The sequence below is a fragment of the Leptinotarsa decemlineata genome, unplaced genomic scaffold (genome assembly GCF_025532065.1).
Source record: "Leptinotarsa decemlineata unplaced genomic scaffold, Ldec_3_MD MMD2_P_RNA_scaffold_7, whole genome shotgun sequence".
NCBI classification, from domain to species: domain Eukaryota; kingdom Metazoa; phylum Arthropoda; class Insecta; order Coleoptera; family Chrysomelidae; genus Leptinotarsa; species Leptinotarsa decemlineata.
In genome coordinates, this window is record NW_027412534.1 from 2,273,031 (window position 1) to 2,295,136 (window position 22,106).

A 22,106-nucleotide genomic window follows, 5' to 3' on the forward strand; every position below is an offset into this window, starting at 1 on the left:
TAAACTCCTCTGAAGAAGTGAAATACCTTGGTACTATCCTCGACAAGAAGCTAACATAGAACTCTCATTTACAGAGTAGAGCAAAAAGAGCATACGTGGCTTATGAGCAATGTCGGAGGACAGAGGGACGCGCATGGGGTCTTTCACCCCGTGTGGATCTACACTGCAATAATAAGACCTATGTTAACGTATGGAGCCATTGCATGGGGACCGAAAGTTCTACAAGCAACGGCCATCCAAAAATTATATCGAATATAGCGACTAGCTTGTTTAAACATCACAGGAGCCATGAGAACAACATCAATCGCAGCAATGGAATTAATCACGGGTCTGACCCCTCTGGTTCTGTACGTTAAGGAGGTTGCGTTAATGATCATGGTACGATTGCGCACGGCTGGTGTAGACCTCGAAGTAGGAATGGGTCAATTGAGGCTGGGCCTATGGCGGGAAGCGCTTACTGCGCAACCTCTGCTGCAGGCAACAAGTGATGCAATTGAACCCAGGTTTGTGTTTAATAAACCCTACAGAATACAAATTGAGCAGAACACAGAGTCAAATGCTACAAATGCAATACGGATATATACAGACGGCTCAAAAATCAAAGAAGGCTCAGGATGTTGAGTGTACTCCAGATCACTAAGCCTAAGGATTAAGTGGGGAATGGAAAGAAATACTAGTGTGGTCCAAATAGAACTGGCTGGTATCTCAATCGCCACGAAAGAAATAACCAAGAAAAGAATTTCTGGCAAAATCATAACAATCTGCACTGGTAGCAGACAAGCACTATTAGCCTTGAACAGACAGCGTGTTACTTCAGGGCTAGTACTAGAGTGCCACCAAGATTTAGCCAAAGCCTTGGTACATAATAACATTATCCTGAGGTGGAAGTAATCGCATTGCCGACTCTTCAGCCAAGGAAGTGGCTGGACTAAGAATTTTAGGACCCAGTGGCACCCACGGCCTGATGACTTCGACAATTGCGGAACTAGTCAAATGTTGCTCAATCCTTAAAGAGATGGGATAGAATCAAAGGATGTAATCTTGCCAGGATCACCTTGGGCGACCCTGGGAAGCTGGCGCCGAAGAAATATCTGGCGATGACCAGGAAAAATCTACGCCTCACAGTAGGATTTCCGACTGGCAACTGTCAGCTAAGGAAACACCTACATAATATGGGGCTAGTGGACAAACATCTATGCAGGATGTGTGAACAGGAAGATGAGACTATCAGACATGTCCTGTGCGAGTACCCGGAGTTATCTTCGATAAGAGAGTGTGTGTTCGGCGAGTCTTGGCCTACACCTGCCGATATAAAGGAGATATTTCCCAGCGTCCTGTCCACCTTCCTGGAAAGGACAGGATTGGCGACGACCTAGGAGGACAACTCCTCGAGAGGATGTACAATGAGTACAATGTGGCCTAAGTGCGTGGGCTCACACTCACACTCCCTACAGATACAGAGAGATGTTTTTTGTTTCCTTAAAGGCACATTTTATATTTAACAATTTTAAGTTTCTTATTTGCCATTACTATTGATCAATATTTCATTATGTTATTTATTACTCAAAGTGTACCTTTGGAGCTATGATTATTATATGAGAGGGGCTGGAATTAACTTGTTAATACCTATCCCAGATGTGGGGACTAGTATTAACAGAGTAGCTGCTGAATGTTTGTGAATGATTATTTTATATGTTTCTCCTTCAGATATGACAGCATGAGAACTTATAAACGATCAACTACGCGTGATCATTCAAAAATTATATGAACAGAGCACTAACTTCTTGGATGGCCAGTAACCCGGGAAAAGTAATGTCCATATATGACCTCCATGGAATTGTTGAAGAAGCGCTACCGTTGGCTTTAAACCCTACGAATATAATGAACGCTTTTGAAGAATCTGGCATCTGGCCGTGCAACGTGTAACGGGTTGAATTTACGGTAAATGTTTTCTCCTTGAAACTTTGAGAAAATAATACCTTATTCGGAAATCACGCTTCAATTATCAATTCGACCATATCATCTCACCCAGTAAGGATTCGAAGAAACCAATTCTTAGTATAGAAAATCTTATTTTCCAGCTAACCTATAATACTTGAGGATATATGATACCCTGATTTGTTAAAAACATTTCCTAATTTATATTGAACATGGTTTCGAATGTTTTCTTTTGGACTAATTTACCTGGACTATGGTAATTAGTTGAAATGATGAATTTGCGATTTTTGATCTCGGATTGGCCAACGGGCTACTTGAGTGTCAGAGTGGCATGCGCGCTTATCACTAGACTTTTTCAAAATAGGCAAAAACGCAATTCCTTCTCCCGGTCGAGGTCAAAATTCTTTGTTCTCGAGGATCGTAGCTGGCAGCCATCGAAGAAAATTTTAAAGGGCTCGTGGAATAAAAAGTTGGTGATAACAACTCCGTTGGAGGATTATATTCCTAGGCCCGAGATTAGTGGAAATTATGCCCTATATTGAACTTATGATATTGTTGATTGTGGCGTTCCACTCTCTTATTGAGAATTAGAAAATTTTCATATATTCAACGAAAGTCATGTTTTGTGGAGGAAAAAATCAGTTTCTATCGACTTTTTTTTTTGGTAATTGTTACCTTCCACAATCTGAAAAAATATAAAAATTATAATGGAGAACTTTATACAAGTGTAGAAGGGCAAACTTTTTAGTTTACCCCGATAAGTTACTGCGTAAAAATCAAAGTATTTTTCACAAAGAAAAATCTTCTATTTATCAGTAACTTGTCGAATTTAACAATTTTGCCTATCAAAAAATTATGAAGAAATAATACTTATCTTTTACGTTTCGGAGGCCAAAATCTGCCTCCATCTTCAGAAATGGATAAAAATTCGAATATATACGCAGTTATTCCTTTTTTTGAAAGCTTATTTCTTCACTTCTTCGACAGATGTCAAAGAAGTTTTGAAATATGAAATTATGTCAATGTTGTTGATTGACAACTGAAATATTCGATGTGATACAAGGTACTCTCCGATATCAGTTTGTTGCCATTTCGCCACTATCCAAAGTTTTCTTCAAGAAGGGTAGCCAAGTACGGTCTATTTCTAAGGAGCTATTCGAGATACAGTTCTCTCCAGACATGAGAATATACGCTGATTCTTTTAGCTTACCTCTCTTAGAATGAGGCTCATTGGTAATCTTTCTTGTCCTATTCCATTCCACCCGATGTTCACCGTCTGATTTTAAAATGTGTTCTGATAATTTTGATCCTGTCAATTGTCTATTTTTTATATAATCTTGATGTTCATTCTCACGCACTTTCAATGGTCTTGAGGTTTCACTAATGTAACTTTTACCACAAGAACAAGGTATTTTATAAATACAATTTTTTGTTTTTCCTTCAGTGTTGTTGGGTTTTTTATGTGTGAGTATAGATCTGAGTGTATTTTTTGTTTTGAAAGTAGTTCTAACATCATATCTATTTCCAATTCGTCTTATTTTTTCAGATAGTCTTGGAATGTAAGGTATAACGTTAGTTGTAAAAGGTATCGTTGGATGTTGAGTCGGTAATTGTTGAGTTGGATGTTGTTGAATTTGTGAAGCTGTTTGTATGTTCGTTTGGTTTTTGATTGAATCTTCATTTCCTATTGAATTTATCGTTGAATTTATGAAAGAATCTGGATAAGCGTTATATTTCAAAACAGATTTAATTAATGATATTTCTTTATTGAGATTTTCAGTTGAATTGCATATCATTTTAGCTCTTTTGTAAAGGCAATTTATTATACCTTTTTTAACACTCGCATGATGATTTGATGTATAGTGGAGATATCTATTTGTATGTGTTTTCTTCCGATAAACATTTGTATCAAGTTGACCTGATGACTTCTCCAACATTACATCAAGGAAAGGGAGTCGACCATCTTGTTCAATCTCTATTGTGAATTTTATTATCGGCTCCCGCTCGTTGATATAATTCAAAAAAGCATTCAGGTCGTCGTTGTTTCTATTCCAAATAGCAAAAATATCGTCAACGTATCTCCACCAAACTTTGGGACCATTCTGATAAGTTTCAGCAAAAGATTCTTCAAAATACTCCATATATATGTTACTTAAGATGGGAGATAAAGGGGAACCCATAGCCATGCCAAATTCTTGTTGATAGAAATCATCTCTATATTGAAAATAGGTTTTGTCTATACATAATTTTAAAAATTCTAATATAGAATTAACATCCAACTTCGTTCGATGTTTTAAAGTTGAGTCATTTTCCAACCTGGATTTGACAATTTGAAGAGTTTTATCAACAGGAACATTCGTGAAAGACTTTCAACATCAAAGCTCATCAGAACATCACCATCACTGAGTGTTATGTCTTTAAGTTTATCTATGAAATGGGTTGTATTTTTTAGGAAACTATTACTGTTTCCTGAAATTGGTTTCAAAATTTCCAAAAGGTATCTTGCTAATTTCTGACAGGGAGATGCAATGGAACTTACAATTGGTCTTTAAGGAACATTAGGTTTATGTATTTTTAGTAAACCATAGAAATGAGGAGGTTTACTAAAATGAGAAATTAGTTGAGTGCGTTCTGTTTTGGTTAGCATGTCTTTATATTTAGCCAATGTTCTATAAATTTTTTGTTCAATTGATTTTGTTGGATCATCCTTTAGTTTTTTGTAAACGTTTTTTGTTATATTATGTGTTCGGTATGTTGTGTTCGAAATCAACTGAGATAATTTATTTTCATAATCAAGGGTATCCATTATCACTGTGGCATTACCTGTATCAGCTGGAAGTATTTTGATATTAGTATCTGAACGAAGGGATGTTATTGTAATTCTCTCATACTTATTCAAGTTACTTCTTGTATGATGGGGTCGTGACAAAATGTTTTTACATTCAGATCTGTAATCACCAGATATTTCAGGTGGTAAATTTAGGGCTGTTTCTTCTATAGCAGTAACTAATTCAAAATTTTCATAGTTCGGAATTCATTCTTGAAATTCCATCGAATTTTTGCTGAAACGATTCCAAATTAGAAAAAAAGTAGTTGTTCAGTGTTTTTTTGGGAGATCGAAGGAAAGCAAAAAGGGAAAATTTGTGTCAAACCTACGATTCCTGTCGCCTACCGTGTTGCAGAGGAGAAAAAAAACCCTTCCAACTCAGAAGGTACGTTGACCTATGAAAAATAAACCATTTCGTTGTTGTGCTGATTTAATCATATCATTTCTTTTGGCTATTATCAATGACTTCTAAATAACATCTATATATATATATATATATATATATATATATATATATATATATATATATATATATATATATATATATATATATATGTGTGGAGACACTAAAAAAGTCCGTCATGAGATTTGATTTATCAGAAACAAAATATAGCAAATGTCACGTAATGTTTTTGTGGCGTATTTTTATGTTTCTTTTTACTTCCAGTTGAAATACTGAATTTCGACTCGAATTAAATTAATTCAAACGAGTTGGCTCTATAATTTCTTTGATCTCTGGAATGTTCTCATGGATAATTTTTTTATTGTAATATTGTAGATAGTTTTTTCTAATTCTTCTAATTAGGAAGCAAGGAAAACTGAACGTGATACTGGAAATCAAAGAGAATGATATAGGTGGTTTCTTTTTCGAATAAGTTATCAAGTATTGGTGTCACGTTTTCAGAGGGAAAAAAATTAAAACAGTCATGTAAATACAGGGTGAATTAGCTTTAAAAAACGTTTAGAAAGGATAGAAACTTTTCTTTTTTTTTTCAATTGTGCTAATCGTCTCATAGTTTTTTGTCCTTTTATAATAGGATGGTACATACGGGTTGTCCCACCTTGAATTAAACTGTTGATGATTTTGTTGTACATATTTTACAATGAAGATAGCTGGAATTAGTTCATTCATTTGTTTGAAGGTGATTGACAATGTTTCGTGATGAATTTCACTAGTTCGGACTTTCATTGTCTACTATATAAAATGATTTGAAATCCCTGAAACAAGTAAAAAAGAATAATTAAAAACGAATAGTTGAAAATAACAATTATATTAAGCAACAATAAACCTGAAATGAAATGATAGTGAAATAACCTACAAGTAAAAATATAATAATTGAATAAATAAAAATTAAAGGAATGAAAAAAGAAAATAATGAAAAATAAAAAAGTGTAGAGATTCCAAGTCACGTTAGTTCACGACGTTTCGCTTGTTGGTATCAACAATCGTCTTCGGGTGATGACTGGACTGATTCCTCCGAGAGATGACTATTTTATAGGCTGTTGAAATACTTTCACTTTCTCTAATTTCCATTTTCCGCTTCACTGATTCCGTGAGAGATGACCGTTTTGGCGGGAGTTGGTCATTTTTCTTTTGATGATGGGTTTCCATATGTTTCGTATATCTACGATGGCCTGGCTGAAAACGTTGTTGGACAACATGTATGCGGCTTCCTTAAATTTTCTCCTGAACCAATGTTCCTCTCTGTGCAAGATCTCAGCTTGGGACCACTCGATGTTGTGTTGATGGGTCCAAACATGGTCTGCTATTCCTGATTTGCAGGTTTCTCCTCGCTGTGTGTGCTTCTTGTGCTCGGCAATGCGAACATTCAATGGCCTCTTAGTTTCACCAATATAGGAACCTTGAAGTTTGGACGATGTAACAAATTTAGATATTAGCGAGACTGAAGTTATATAGCAAATGTCTTGTGAACCAATAGCTGGACCGTCAGGCATGCAGGAAGGAGCTAGTGATTTTGCAGTTTAAACCGTAACACCTCTACCAAAAGCTCCACCACGAATTACGTCAAATAGAAAACGCGCTAAAAAGTCTGGAATTTTTATCGATACTCCGGAAAAAATGCTCTAGAAGAACATAATATTAGAGAAAAGTAAAAAAGGAAAATCACATCAAGACACCAGAATAAAGAAAACAAAAAAAATAAATAAATATAAAAACATAATAACATAAATAATTATTTATGGATTTTTATTCTCCTTGTAATGGAATTCATATAGTCTTCCTTGTGTGTATAAGCATCTAAATTATTCTTATTTACTTTACTTTTAATTCTACTCCTTAGAGCGTAAGGAGATTCGAAATTTATTAGTGAAATGTGTGGTAAAATACCAGTGTATTCTGTTAGGAATTTTTTGTAAATCGTTTTGTTCCCTAAGGACAAATGCGAGTTTTCCCCCAAATATTGTATTAAATTCGACATAAATATGTGATGAGCCGTGTCGATTTCGGCCGCGTCCAAACTACTTCTTGATTTTCGGGATACGCTGCTATTGGCCGTCCCCTTAATCCAAGCATCTGATTTCGAATTTCTGTTATCATCTACCGGTTTATTTGCTTGGTTACAAAAAGGACCCGTCGGCGGAGGTCCTTCTTCTTTATTTGCATTTGTTGCCTCAGATTGTTTAAATTTTTTTTTGCTCGAAGAAAGTCTTTCTTCACCATCCTCCTCACCTTCTTTTACCGTCTGTGGACAACTTTTGTTCGCAACGCCAGAGCAGCCAGAGGCCGGGCCGAACCGGATATTTCGGATATTTCTTGGACAGCAGCTTCGTCGGATATTTCTTGGACAGCAGCTTCGTCGGAAACTTGTTGGCTATTTTCGTTACATTGCATTATTTGCAGTAATAATCTGAATTCATTCCAGTATATACAACCTGTAGCAGAAACATGAAATAATAATTAAAAATTATATATTATTACCAATATATTGTTGTGTTATTTTTTGTGATTTTTTTTTGGTTGTTATGCAACAAGAGTAAAAATTTATACAAAATTTGAAAAAAATATTATAAAAAGATATATACGTATGTATTCCCCTGTGTCGTCTGGATTTACATTTCTTTTGGCTTTTTTCCGCTGGCTGGCTGGCTGGCTGAATGACAGCATTATTTGCAGTAATAATCTGAATTCATTCCAGTATAATATGTATATATGGACTGTAACAGAAATATAAAATAATTAATACAACTTATTGAGAATTAAATATGTAACGTCGTCGTAGTAGTAAGGACTACTTTGAATGCCCAGGCTAGTTAATCACTAGAGAACGGTGTGAGTTTTTCGGACAATTTTGCTAGTTTCTGATTTTTAATGGTCAAGCAAGTAAAATTATGAATAATTAATATTTCTATGGCTGGGCGCCATTATTTTTTATTTTAAGATGGAAAAAAATACAAAATACCATTATGAAGATATAAATGAAAACTTCCTTCTGTGATCAGGTGAGCAAGAAAATCATATACTCATAAAAATGAATACGTATCTACGAGAGACTTGTTTCTTTTTTTATAAAAAAACCTTCATCTTCTCCTTCTTATCTAATTACTTATCTTCTTCACACGTTACTAGTGAACCAAAAATGGCTTAATCTTATGAGGAACACTTGCCAATACCGGTGTTACCTGGAATTCATAGATGTCATATTTTGAATTGTGTCATGAATACAATGAATGACAGTAACGTATATATCGTTACATATATTATTACCTACATATATAATATATATATATATATATATATATATATATATATATATATATATATATATATATATATATATATATATATAATCTAGAAAGGTTAATGCAGTCAAGCTGCTGGAAAATAATTCCATAAAAATCAAAAAATAAATAAATAAGTACTCTTTGATCATTCCCATATTGATTTCAATTTAAGAGCCACCGGTATACAGCTGTTTCAGCCTATTGGGCATCGTCAGTACCGGGCAGGCGGTCCTCGATTGAAGACAAAATGAGAAAAAACCAAGAAAGTACTTGATATAAATAGCTGCGTAAATGCAAGCGAAACATAAGTGGAACCACCTATTGGTGTGACACCCAAGTCAACTTGGCAAGTTTTTATGTCAGTGTTGGTGGTTTGACCAATCAACCGACAACTTTCTTGGTTTTTTCTCATTTTGTCTTCAATCGAGGACCGCCTGCCCGGTACTGACGATGCCCAATAGGCTGAAACAGCTGTATACCGGTGGCTCTTAAATTGAAATCAATATGGGAATGATCAAAGAGTACTTATTTATTTATTTTTTGATTTTTATGGAATTATTTTCCAGCAGCTTGACTGCATTAACCTTTCTAGATTTCATATCTTTTCTAGAAACATGTGGATTCGTTTTCCGATGGCATTTCAGGTTAGCTTCCCAAATTTCTGCTACCGCAGTTGTCGGTTGATTGGTCAAACCACCAACACTGACATAAAAACTTGCCAAGTTGACTTGGGTGTCACACCAATAGGTGGTTCCACTTATGTTTCGCTTGCATTTACGCAGCTATTTATATCAAGTACTTTCTTGGTTTTTTCTCATTTTGTCTTCAATCGAGGACCGCCTGCCCGGTACTGACGATGCCCAATAGGCTGAAACAGCTGTATACCGGTGGCTCTTAAATTGAAATCAATATGGGAATGATCAAAGAGTACTTATTTATTTATTTTTTGATTTTTATGGAATTATTTTCCAGCAGCTTGACTGCATTAACCTTTCTAGATTTCATATCTTTTCTAGAAACATGTGGATTCGTTTTCCGATGGCATTTCAGGTTAGCTTCCCAAATTTCTGCTACCGCAGTTGTCGGTTGATTGGTCAAACCACCAACACTGACATAAAAACTTGCCAAGTTGACTTGGGTGTCACACCAATAGGTGGTTCCACTTATGTTTCGCTTGCATTTACGCAGCTATTTATATCAAGTACTTTCTTGGTTTTTTCTCATTTTGTCTTCAATCGAGGACCGCCTGCCCGGTACTGACGATGCCCAATAGGCTGAAACAGCTGTATACCGGTGGCTCTTAAATTGAAATCAATATGGGAATGATCAAAGAGTACTTATTTATTTATTTTTATATATATATATATATATATATATATATATATATATATATATATATATAAATCAGAAATGAAACAATTAGTGGACACAACACTCCAAAAGTGGGGCAAACCGCGGACACGTGTTTCTGGCTATTGGCCTCATCAGCGCGGTGCAGCCAAGTGTAAAGATGGGCAACACTTGTTTGCCGAAAGCAGAAAACAACACATATGCACGGAGTCAACAACAGGAGCCAACCGCTCATTTGTGGTTCCAGTTAGAAGGCCTAGAATTCCCAGGCTACATCTAACATGACCACCTATGCAGCTATAGCTACCTTCGTGACATCCGGGTCCAGAATATAAATACAAAGAGAGATTTATCGAGTGGGTATGATATAAAAATCAGAAATGAAACAATTAGTGGACACAACACTCCAAAAGTGGGGCAAACCGCGGACACGTGTTTCTGGCTATTGGCCTCATCAGCGCGGTGCAGCCAAGTGTAAAGATGGGCAACACTTGTTTGCCGAAAGCAGAAAACAACACATATGCACGGAGTCAACAACAGGAGCCAACCGCACATTTGTGGTTTCAGTTAGAAGGCCTAGAATTCCCAGGCTACATCTAACATGACCACCTATGCAGCTATAGCTACCTGCGTGACATCCGGGTCCAGAATATAAATACAAAGAGAGATTTATCGAGTGGGTATGATATAAAAATCAGAAATGAAACAATTAGTGGACACAACACTCCAAAAGTGGGGCAAACCGCGGACACGTGTTTCTGGCTATTGGCCTCATCAGCGCGGTGCAGCCAAGTGTAAAGATGGGCAACACTTGTTTGCCGAAAGCAGAAAACAACACATATGCACGGAGTCAACAACAGGAGCCAACCGCACATTTGTGGTTTCAGTTAGAAGGCCTAGAATTCCCAGGCTACATCTAACATGACCACCTATGCAGCTATAGCTACCTGCGTGACATCCGGGTCCAGAATATAAATACAAAGAGAGATTTATCGAGTGGGTATGATATAAAAATCAGAAATGAAACAATTAGTGGACACAACACTCCAAAAGTGGGGCAAACCGCGGACACGTGTTTCTGGCTATTGGCCTCATCAGCGCGGTGCAGCCAAGTGTAAAGATGGGCAACACTTGTTTGCCGAAAGCAGAAAACAACACATATGCACGGAGTCAACAATCATATTACCCACTCGATAAATCTCTCTTTGTGTATATATATATATATATATATATATATATATATATATATATATATATATATATATATACACAAACATATATATATATATATATATATATATATACACATATAACATTTGAATAAAAATTAATATGAAAAGATATTTACTTACTCCCATGTGTCGTCTGTTTCCCCGTCTATGTCCGTCCGTTTGTTACTATTCCTTGGATCGGTGAATCCCTTTTAGGTCTTACGGATTACGAATACTTATCATAGAAATGGGCTATGTAGCTTTTTTTTTCTTATTTCTTCTATATTTTTTTATGTGCTATGTAGCTTGTGTTGTGTTTCCATAAAATCTTTATTATTTATGGATTTTTATTCTCCTTATAATTGAATTCATATAGTCTTCCTTGTGTGTATAAGCATCTGAATTATTCTCATTCACTATACTTTCAATTCTACTCCTTAGAGCATAAGGAGATTCGAAATGTATTAATGAAATGTGTGGTAAAATACCAGTGTATTATTCTAGGAATTTTTTGTAAATCCCTTTGTTCCCTAAGGACGAATGCGAGTTTTCCCCCAAATATTGTATTGAATTCGACATAAATATGTGATAAGCCGTGTCGATTTCGGCCGCGTCCAAACTACTTCTTGATTTTCGGGATACGCTGCTATTGGCCGTGCCCTTAATCCAAGCATCTGATTTTGATTTTCTGGTATCATCCACTCATCCACCGGTTCATTTGCTCGGTTATAAAAGGATCCGTCGGCGGAGGGCCGTCTTCTTCTTTATTTGCATTTGTTGCCTCAGATTGTTTAATTTTTTTTTTGCTCGAAGAAAGTCTTTCTTCACTATCCTCATCACCTTCTTCTACCGTCTGTGGACAACTTTTGTTCGCAACGCCAGAGCAGCCAGAGGCCGGGACCTGGAGTAGGAGCGTCTGCTATTTTGATATTAGCCGTTTCCTCAATATCAGTATCAGTTGCTGTATCAGCAGCAGCACCACCACCACCATTTTTCTCGACCGATGATATTATTTTCATTTGTTCCTCGTCCAGATTAACTTTTATATTGTCACCCAAACAGAAAGATAGTGGTACTCCTGTCAATTTACAAATTGCCGATGAAGTGGCCTTCATAAATTTGCCCATGTGAACAACCATGAAACTCGTTCCGCAATATTTATCGTTGGTTGTTTGACACGATTTATTCTTCATGATTTTAGTTGGAAGAATGATACTTTCTTCTTCGTCGCCTACTTTTTGACCATCAGCAGCTTCCACGGATTTTTCTTGGCCATCAACTTCGTCGGATTTTTCTTGGCCAGCAGCTTCGTTGGATATTTCTTGGACAGCAACTTCGTCGGATATTTCTTGGACAGCAGCTTCGTCGGATATTTCTTGAACATCAGCTTCGAAGGATACTTGTTGGCTATTTTCGTTGCATTGCTCATTATATCCGTTTACATCTTCCTCTTCTTCTCTATTGTAGATAAAAAAAGAGACATATAATAAAAATTTATATTAAAAATATTTTATTGGACATAGTTATCGAAAATGTGGCAAACCATAATATACACGTGTTTCGGGCTTTTGGCCAATCATCAGTTGCCCATTTTAGCACTTGTCTGCACCATACTGATGATGGGCCAAAAGTCCGAAACGCGTGTATATAGTTTGCCACATATAATAATATTCCATTGCTCTAAGCGTTTATTTTTACAATGAACCTCGAATAACAAAACATTTTATGATATCGACAATAAATAGATTATATATATGTATATAGTGAAATAATAGAATATCCAAATCGGTAAACAGCTCCCTACATGAGTCATCATATTTTTTGTAACACATTGTTCTCACTTTCTTTTTTTTTAGCTATTAGTAATTCGTTTTTTTTGGTACAGTCACCAAAGTTGATCAGACAATAACTGAATGAAGATTGAGTATGAGCATAGTAATAGTTCTTCAATATATTCAGTGGAACAAAATTACGGAGATTACGAATTACTAAGCAATGTTTCGACATTTTACTCCAAATATAATCAATGTGCTTGTTCCAAGAGAGTTGAGCATCAATGTTCAGATGAGGTTTGTTTTCAGATGAGGTTTGTTGTATTGACTTGCCATTTACTTTGACCAGAACACTGCGATCATTCTCATGTAGTGAAAAGACGATTGTATTAGTTTTTGAGCTGTTCAGAATGAGACCATTTTGATAACAATAATTTTGCATATTAGCAACTGTTTGATTGGCCTGACTCGACGATCCCTCATAATCTGAAGACTTTGCATTGCACTGTACAATGTTGACGATTACTGTTGTTGAGGTCATGTACGAATAAAAGGAAAAAAACAGAGGAGAGAATACGAATCATAATTGATTAGGGAGAAATAAGCCTAGAAAGAAGGATTACGACAATAAAAAAAATTCCAGGGTACCTACCTGTCGAATTCATTGGGTTGTCTGAATTATATTTTGAAGAAATTAAAACAATTATCAAAATAAGTAACGACAGGACCGTAATTCAAAATTCTCGTCACAGATGATGGTAGTTATTTCAAATAAAACGCTTTGAAAATATCAAATGTGATATACCATTGGTTTATGAATTTATTGCTTTATTACTATCTGTAATAAAAAAAACAGGTCCGTTTAAAAAAAAAAGTTTATGGTAGCCATGTTGACAGGAAACATTTTATCAAATACTTATTCTTACATCGTCATAGTACACTACGAATACATTAACGTTTTTTTCTTCCATATTTGATATTTTTCGAAATAACAATTCAATTCGAAAAAAAAAACGAAAAAGGCCATTTTTGGTTTTCCCGCATAACTCAAGATGGGCAAGAGTCCCCGTGAATTTTCTTCGACCATTGAATTGTTCTCGAGGACAGATATCTTTTTTCCCATTAATTCGTCTTCCTATCTGTTACGGTTTGAATTATAACAATATCACCACATGATGAAAGAAACATCCTGTATATTATTATTTGACAGGTATTTCAGAGGTACTATACGATAGCTGAACCAATTTATGACATTCATGAACAATCTTAATAGCAACATTCAGTTCATACTCGAAACAGAGATAGAGAAACAGATAAATTTCTTAGACCTGGCCATTACACACAATCAGAATGAATTCGAGATTCTTTCCATCCAGACAGTCATAAATAAGCAGCCTACAATTCAATGTTGCACAGAGCATTCTCACTGCCTTTGTCTGCTAACAATCTAGCTAGGAAAATTGATATAACTGCACAGATAGGTCAAAATAATGGTTTCAACGCAGATACTATCCAGAAGTTGGTCAGGAAACAAAGCCGGAAATTCACCTGCAGTAAAATATACCCTCAGGTCAAACAACCAGAAATTAAAAAATGGGTAACGTCAACATATTTTGGAAAAAGAACAGAGATCATTGCGGGTTTCTTCGGAAAAAACAATGTGGAAGTGGCATTTAGACCACATGCCAGGTTATCTCATTTCCTTTTCAATACCAAAGATAAGGTCGATAAGTTGGAAAAATCAGGAGTTCATAAGCTCAAGTGCCCGAAGTGTAAAAGTGTTTATAGGTTCGTTCCAACCAGCGTCAGAAACAGTTTCTGACAGTCAGGATTCTGCGCAGTAATGTGATTGCGTTCCAACGTGAGTTTCCAACCATTAGTAAACTATCAGTTTTCTGTTCCATCCAAGATTCAAACCTGTTCGAAATCTATCAGAATGGTTTGAGGATTATCTTCTAACCATTAATCTGACGCATGCGTATTCCGTATAACTGTTTCTGTTTTATTTTCATGCAACTTGTATACAACATAACCTACAAACATTGTTATAAAATAAATTATGTATTTTCTGGCGCAGGAAAAATTAGGAATTCTTCAAGTGAACCTGAAATATGAACATCTTTAATTACACAAATTGATTATTGCGGTGACCTTCCAGTTCAATGTTGATTAGTAAATAGAATAGAGATATAAAATACTGCAACCTTCTTTTACTCTCCAGAAATACACTTGACTAGATTTATTTTTTAAGGTTATGTTGAAATTCCATGCCAAACTTCAGTTGAACTATCAGCTGTTCCAATCAGAAATTTCAAATTAATCAGAAACCAATATTTACCAGACATGCGCGTTGACAACGATTTACAAACAGTTGGAAATCTGTTTGTGACTCAAGGTTGGAACGAACCTTATGTGGGACAATGTGGCCGAAATTTCCAAAAACGGTATGCTGAACATGAAAGGTACTTTAGACTAGGAAAAAATTATTCGACATTTTCAAACCATTCTTTGGCATGCAACCACAAGTTTCCGAATCTGAACGATACGGAAATTCTGCACTATGCCAGGAAGGGTTGCAAACTCAATTGTTTAGAATCCTTGGAAATCCACAAGCATAAAGATTTCAGGTGCAACCTGTAAAATGATCAAATCGATTTAGTTTAAGCCGGTTTTTAAATTGGCACATCCGCATTGTGAACTGTAAATTCAGGTACTCGATCAAATCAAGTACCTCTATCTCTATTAGTACCAACACAGGTAGTATATAATGGCGAATGTAATGAATTGTTAGTTTATTGTATAAGTCTGAAAATGTCCGTATAGGACGAAACTGCAGTAACGTTAGTTACAAATAAAAGTAGTAAAAAACAGAAAGTTTCATTTCTCTTTTCTCCATTGTGATTTCCTACCACGTAGTAACGGCTGCATCCATCAATTCATCCATCAATTTGATATTCGACAATTACTCACTATTTTATGTCTATAAAACTTCCAATGAATTGATGGATATAGCTGTTACTATGTGATGGAAGATCATCATGAAAACTGATAATTAAAACTTACTTCATTTCTTTCCTACAAGGACATTCATTGTATTGGTTTGAAAATGTCCTTGTAGGGTGAAACTGCGGTGAAGTTATAGTCTAGTTCACAGGTACTTTTTTTTGTAAAATTTTTCAGTCCTGTCCAGAAATTACGACCAAGGTGTCATTCGATACGTATTTTTGCCTAGAAAGTTTAAGGAAAGGTCCGAAAACGCGCCGATAAAAATTACAAAAGTTATAAACAATTAAGTGAAAAACAAATGGGGCTTTAGTTTTTTCTCAATATCTCGAAAAATTTTCAAAATTTTGGAAATTTCAATAAAGATTTGAAAAGATCAATGAATTTGCGTAAAAAAAGTCCCGACCGAAACAGTATCTCGATTATTTATAATTCCTATATAAATATTTATAATGGTTTCTTAAAAAAATTTCTTTGTTGCTAAAAAATGCGTTTGTTGATTAACAATCGTTTTTTCAACTGAATATTAAAATTAGGGAACGTTTTTTTTTAAATCATAAATTCTATTGTTCTTTCAGGTTTTGAAAAAACTTTTTTTTCATTCTTTTTTCAATTGTTTATTTAAAAAAAATTGTTATGAACAAATTATTATTCTTTATTTATTTTTTTTCAATACTTTGTTCTATAATGAAAGTAACTATGTGTTTTTTTTTATTCTGGTTAATTGTGCCTGCATGAAAGAGTTCAATAATCGATGTGAATGTAAAAAAGCTGGGCTTCCGTGCACATCATTAAGCACAAATTTGTAAAGGTGAAACATGTTCTATCAGTACAAAGTCATCACTTGATGATGACAATGATAATACTGATATCATGATCGGTCGATTAAATGCTATTGATAGTAATCCCGATGGAAATAAAGACGACCTTAATGATTATCAAGATTTTCCAGTAGGAGTTCGAAAATACTGTGAACCGATACTTGAAGAAGTCGAAGAAGAGGAAGTTCAAGGAACATCACGACAAGAAAATACATAAGAAACCACAGATGATGAGCCACCGCCACTAAAACGATCTAAAAGATTACAAAAAAATGATAAAAATTATAAAAATACTTCTAACCGTACTGAACATGATTTAATAAATTTTAAAAATGACTTTCAGTATGTTTTCGATTTAGTAAATTTCCTGAAAACTTGAAATTTTTCTTTTTTTAATAAATAACGATCAATAATTGAATAAATAATAGGACTACAACTTTAGTAAAAGGCTTAAATTGTTAATAAATTCATAATGAACAAAAAAGATTTGAAGCATATTTGTCATAACTGCAATAGTTTGAAAGTTATTATAATCATAAAAGCGAAGGAGCGAATGAAAAAGACAACTATCAAGGTATCACAATATTAAAATTTTTATAAAAAATAAAATAAATTAAAAAAAACAACAAAAAACAAAGTATTGAAAAATAAAATGAAAAAAAAAATTGTTTATAACAATTTTTTTAAATAAACAATTAAAAAAAGAATAAAAAAAAAGTTTTTTCAACACCTTGAAGAACAATAGAATTTATGATTAAAAAAAACGGTTCCTTAAATTTAATATTTAGTTGCAAAAAACGATTGTTAATTAACAAACGCATTTTTTAGCAACAAAGATATTTTTTTAAGAAACCATTTTTTTTTTCTAAAAAACATGATTTTTTTCAATTAACATAATGCAAAAAAAAATCGAATTGCTTATAAACAATGTATTCGTTTATAATAAATTTGTTAATGATAGCTGTAAAAAAAATATTATTTAGGTTTTAGCCATGAGACATTGAAACAATGAAAAATAAAAAAAAATGGTAATGTATTTTTTACAAAATTATAATTTTCAATTATAGGGATTTTTCTAATAACTTTCAATTCAGGAAAAGTTATTAATTAACAAATTTATAATTAACGTTAAAATTGAGATATTTGCGGATTATTGTTTATTGATGTCTCCCAACATTACATGAATTTTTTCATTCCTTAATATTTACATTTGATATATTTAATAATTTTTTTTGTTTTTATGTCAGAGTGATGAAAGGCGCGCGGAAGCCATACTACCTGCTTTTGGCTCTATTTTCAAGGCTCTGTAAAATTTATAAATAATCGAGATACAGTTTAGGGAGTCGGGACTTTTTTTACGCAAATTCATTGATCTTTTCAAATATTTTTTAAAATTTCCAAAATTTTTAAAATTTCCAAAATTTTTAAAATTTTTCGAGATATTGAGAAAAAATTAAAGCCCAATTTTTTTTTCACTTAATTGTTTATAACGTTTTCAATTTTTATCGGCGCATTTTAGTACCTTTCCTTAAACTTTCTAGGCAAAAATACGAATCGAATGACACCTTGGTCGTAATTTTTGGACAGGGCTGAAAAATGTCACTAAAAATAGCTGAATCGAGTACATGTGAACTAGATATCAGTTACAAATATAATTGGTATGAAAACATAGAAAGTTTTGATTATCATTTTTCCATATAACTTTCTGTTGAATGGATGATATTTCAAATCATCTTGAACAACAATTCGTTCAGACCAGTCTCAACTCTCTACACTATAGGTTGATGGACTGACACCTATCAGAAAACATCTATTTACCTGGCTGATACCACAAACACATTTTTTTCACATACCTCAAAACCTCAAATTGTAAACATGTGTGTGGCACAGCAAAAGGTAGTCGAATACAACTTCAAACATAAAGAAGTGTCTCGGTCATAAAAATCATTGAAGTATAAAAAATTGAATTCGTCTTTGATTTTGAAATTTTGAGTTGATATTAACGAATACTCCTATAGAAGAAGCGAAATCAATCAGGATAACATACTTGATGTCTAAATGCATTAACGGTTTCATAGGGACAATATACCAATTATTTTTCCAACTCATATCTCTCTCTCTCGTGAATTTGTAACAAAAATACAGTTCAAAATAGAATTCCATTACCATTGAATGAACTTCATGTACTGAAAGGAAAAATTCATCAAAAATGCTTTCAGTGTTACGGCACGTCAATAGGATTTTCATTATTTTCCTTTCATTGGGAATTCCCGAGCGTTTGGATTAAAACAAGAGTGGAAATTAAATTGATTTTTCCCATTCCACTATTTTCAATCTCGAAAGAAGCGAATTCGGAGACTTTGGCTCATCCGTATAAAAAGGAATGAATTATAAGGACGGAGTAGAAAACGATAATTGATACTGAAATGTCTCAAAGTTTGTTTATTTATATTCTGTGAAAACAGGGTTTTTAAATATTTATTATTTGTCTCACTCAACAATCATGAACAGGTAATAACTTGGAGGCTTTCAGGTAAACGAGCTTTTTTATATCGGAACTATATAGAATGGATTTCAGAATTTGCTTTGTAACAAAAGCAATCAAAGTCATTCTGAAAATAGTTTCGAGTTTTCTCGATATGTAGTCAAAATTTGTAACAATTTCAATGTGTACTTTGCCTGGTTTGGTGATCCAAAATATTTTCAAATACGGTTTTCTCTATCGGTTGGGAAAGGGGTCAAAAATTTTTGTAGGTAAACAATTCAGTTATGCCAACGTTTCGGACTTTATTAAATCCATCATCAGGACTATATAATAAAATAATTTGATAAGTGAACAATACATGTCAATGCATATCGCAAAATTTATAAAGTTTATACAATTTCATATTATGTAAAAGAGAAACAAACAGGTGTACTTACGAAACATCAGTTATCCATGTCAAAAAAACGTTCAAAATATAGGTGTCAGACAACATAGGTACAAACGAAAATGAGGACTAACCAAATGAAAGCACATACACCACAAACACATTAAACATGAAAACGATATCAAGGGAGACAAACTGATTAGAAATGGACGTTTTTGTTTGCCTTTTTTAAAAAAAAATCAAACAATAGAAGGATATTCAATCACACAGGATGTTGGAAACCAATGTGTATTAAAATATCAAGGAATACGATTTGGTAATTTAAAATAAGCACTATTCAGTCCTTCTATGTCCCTTCTAGTGTTAACCCTTTTTTTTTGAAAATGTGAATCATCACACTAACTAAGTCGTTTACCTAATAAATGTTTAATATCCAAAATCTTGGGTTTGCAAAGTCAAAACTGTGGTTGTTTTATTTTGTGTGTGTGTTGTGTGGTTGTAACCTAGAGTGTTATCATTTACAAACGCCATTTTGATGTGTTCATTATTTAGAACTGATCCAAGTTTTTCAGAAAGGTTATGTACATAAGGAATTTTAAATATTTTGAATTGATAATTTCCAATATAGGTTGTCTATTTTCATTCAAAACTTTTTTCACCAATGAAGGAGGGTAATTATTTTTAATAAGAGAATCTTCTATACTTCTGACGTTTTTGTTATGAAACTCAGTATCAGAAATTGTGAGTGCTCTTGATTTTAAGTTCCTAATGATAATTAATTTTATTGTTAAAACTGTGTTGTGAAAAATAATTAATAAATCTATCTGAAAAAGTAGTTTCATGGTACCAGTCGACTTTTAAAATCTAGTAAGGTGTTCTCAATAATATGTGTGGAAGGATAGAGTATTGTCTTTTTCCAATTCTGCTGTAAATTCCCTATTTGGGTGGAAGCTTTGAAAAACATCAATAATTTCCATTTTTTTATTCTTGGATATTGTAGTAAAAATGTCATCATTGTATCTTTTAAAAAACGGAACTGAAAAAGACAACTGTTCTAGACTACGTTGTTGGAGTTCAGACATCACTAGATCTGCATATACAGTGCTTTTCAGATAGAAGTATCCACCTTTAATAACTTTTGTAATACTGGTATTTAGGAAAAATCCAAAAACATGTCAATTTATGTTGGAAGGGGCAAGCATTATGGCTTATTTAAACTTACTGGAAAAACCACCCCCTCACCCCTAGCATCATCCCTTTTTTTTAAATTACTTCTCATATTTTTTATGTAAAATTTGGATACTCCTCTTTGAGCTGATTTCAAAAATGTATAATACTTGTAGGTTAAAGTGGTTAGTTTATGAGATAAACAATTTTTCTTTTAATAGCACAAATTTTACTTATTTTTTACTTTCACTTTATTTGCCTGTAATAAAATGGGTTGTACAATAGTTCAAACTCTTTAATCTTTTTAACTGAGCTATTTATTATGAAGTTACAATAAGTGTTCAAAATGAGTACCATTCACTTCCATACAATGGTATAATCTATTTTGAAATGCCTCTCTGACATTGCTTAATACGGCTGGATTTAATTGTCGACATTCATTTTCTATCCTCTCTCGTAAATCATCCAGAGATTCTGGTTGGGTAGCATAAACTTTTGTTTTTAAATACCCCCATAAAAAGAAGTCTAGGGGTGTTAAATCCGGTAACCTAGGTGGCTACTCCATCATCTGCCCTCTTCTACCTATCCAACGAGCGGGGAATGTTTCGTTTAAACATTGTCGGACAGGCATAGCATAGTGTGGGGGAGCTCCGTCTTGTTGAAATACCAGTAAATCTTTGGAAAGGTTATCATCATATTCTATTATTGTTGTAATACGTGGGTCAACCCCTTCCCTGAGTAACTCAAGATATGATTCACCATTTAAATTTCCGTTGATGAAGAAAGGTCCGACAATGTGGTCACCTAGGATACCACACCAAACGTTTAACTTTTGGGGATGTTGTGTATGGAATTCACGCATAATATGTGGATCACTTTCAGCCCAATATCTACAATTATGCCTATTTACTAAGCCATTTAATGAAAATGAGCATTCATCAGGAAAGCAAATATTGTTAAACAATTGTGGATTGTTATTGATAAATTGCGTCATTGATTCGCAAAACTCTAGACGACGATCAAAATCATCTTCATTCATTTCGTGCACCAACTTAACTTTGTATGGGTGGTACTTGAATTTATGTAGAACTCGGAAAATTGTAGAAGATGAAACACCGATCGCTCTACTTATTGTTGACAACGATTGGGGTTGTTGAGCCTCTAAGCTGACTTGCCCTAAAATTGCCACTTGGATTGCTTCGTTATTTACGGGTCCCTCTCGCTTATGCACTTTATTGCAAACAGATCCTGTTGTGGTAAATTTCTCCATCAGTTGAATTACATACTTATGAGTTGCATGTCTTCCGTCATGTAATTCGTTAAATATTCTAGCAGCAGCTCTTGCACAATTATTATTTTGGTAGTATAAACCTACAATTTCAATTCTTTCTTGCAAAGAGTAA

The 22,106-nt window shown here is 34.0% G+C and overlaps 2 protein-coding genes across 2 annotated transcripts in view; one reads left to right on the forward strand and one right to left on the reverse strand.

Moving 5' to 3' along the window:
- LOC111516184 (5-hydroxytryptamine receptor) overlaps positions 1-22,106 on the forward strand; it is a 616,569-nt gene that overhangs the window by 453,292 nt on the left and 141,171 nt on the right. The window lies entirely within an intron of this gene.
- Positions 11,238-20,615, reverse strand: LOC141480274 (uncharacterized). The gene is made up of 2 exons (XM_074170188.1): positions 19,589-20,615; positions 11,238-12,528 (listed from the first exon to the last, which is right to left on the reverse strand). The coding sequence occupies exons 1-2, from the start codon at positions 19,642-19,644 to the stop codon at positions 11,907-11,909; spliced, it is 678 nt and encodes a 225-aa protein (XP_074026289.1). The 5' UTR covers positions 19,645-20,615; the 3' UTR covers positions 11,238-11,906.

What these genes read in the sequence shown, in the direction of transcription:
- LOC141480274 (XM_074170188.1), bottom strand. Translation starts at nt 19,644, where the DNA reads ATGTTGTCTGACACCTATATTTTGAACGTTTTTTTGACATGGATAACT. An exon ending in ACATGGATAACTGATGTTTC is followed by an intron (nt 12,529 to 19,588) that starts GTAAGTACACCT and finishes TATCTACAATAG; the next exon opens with AGAAGAAGAGGAAGATGTAA.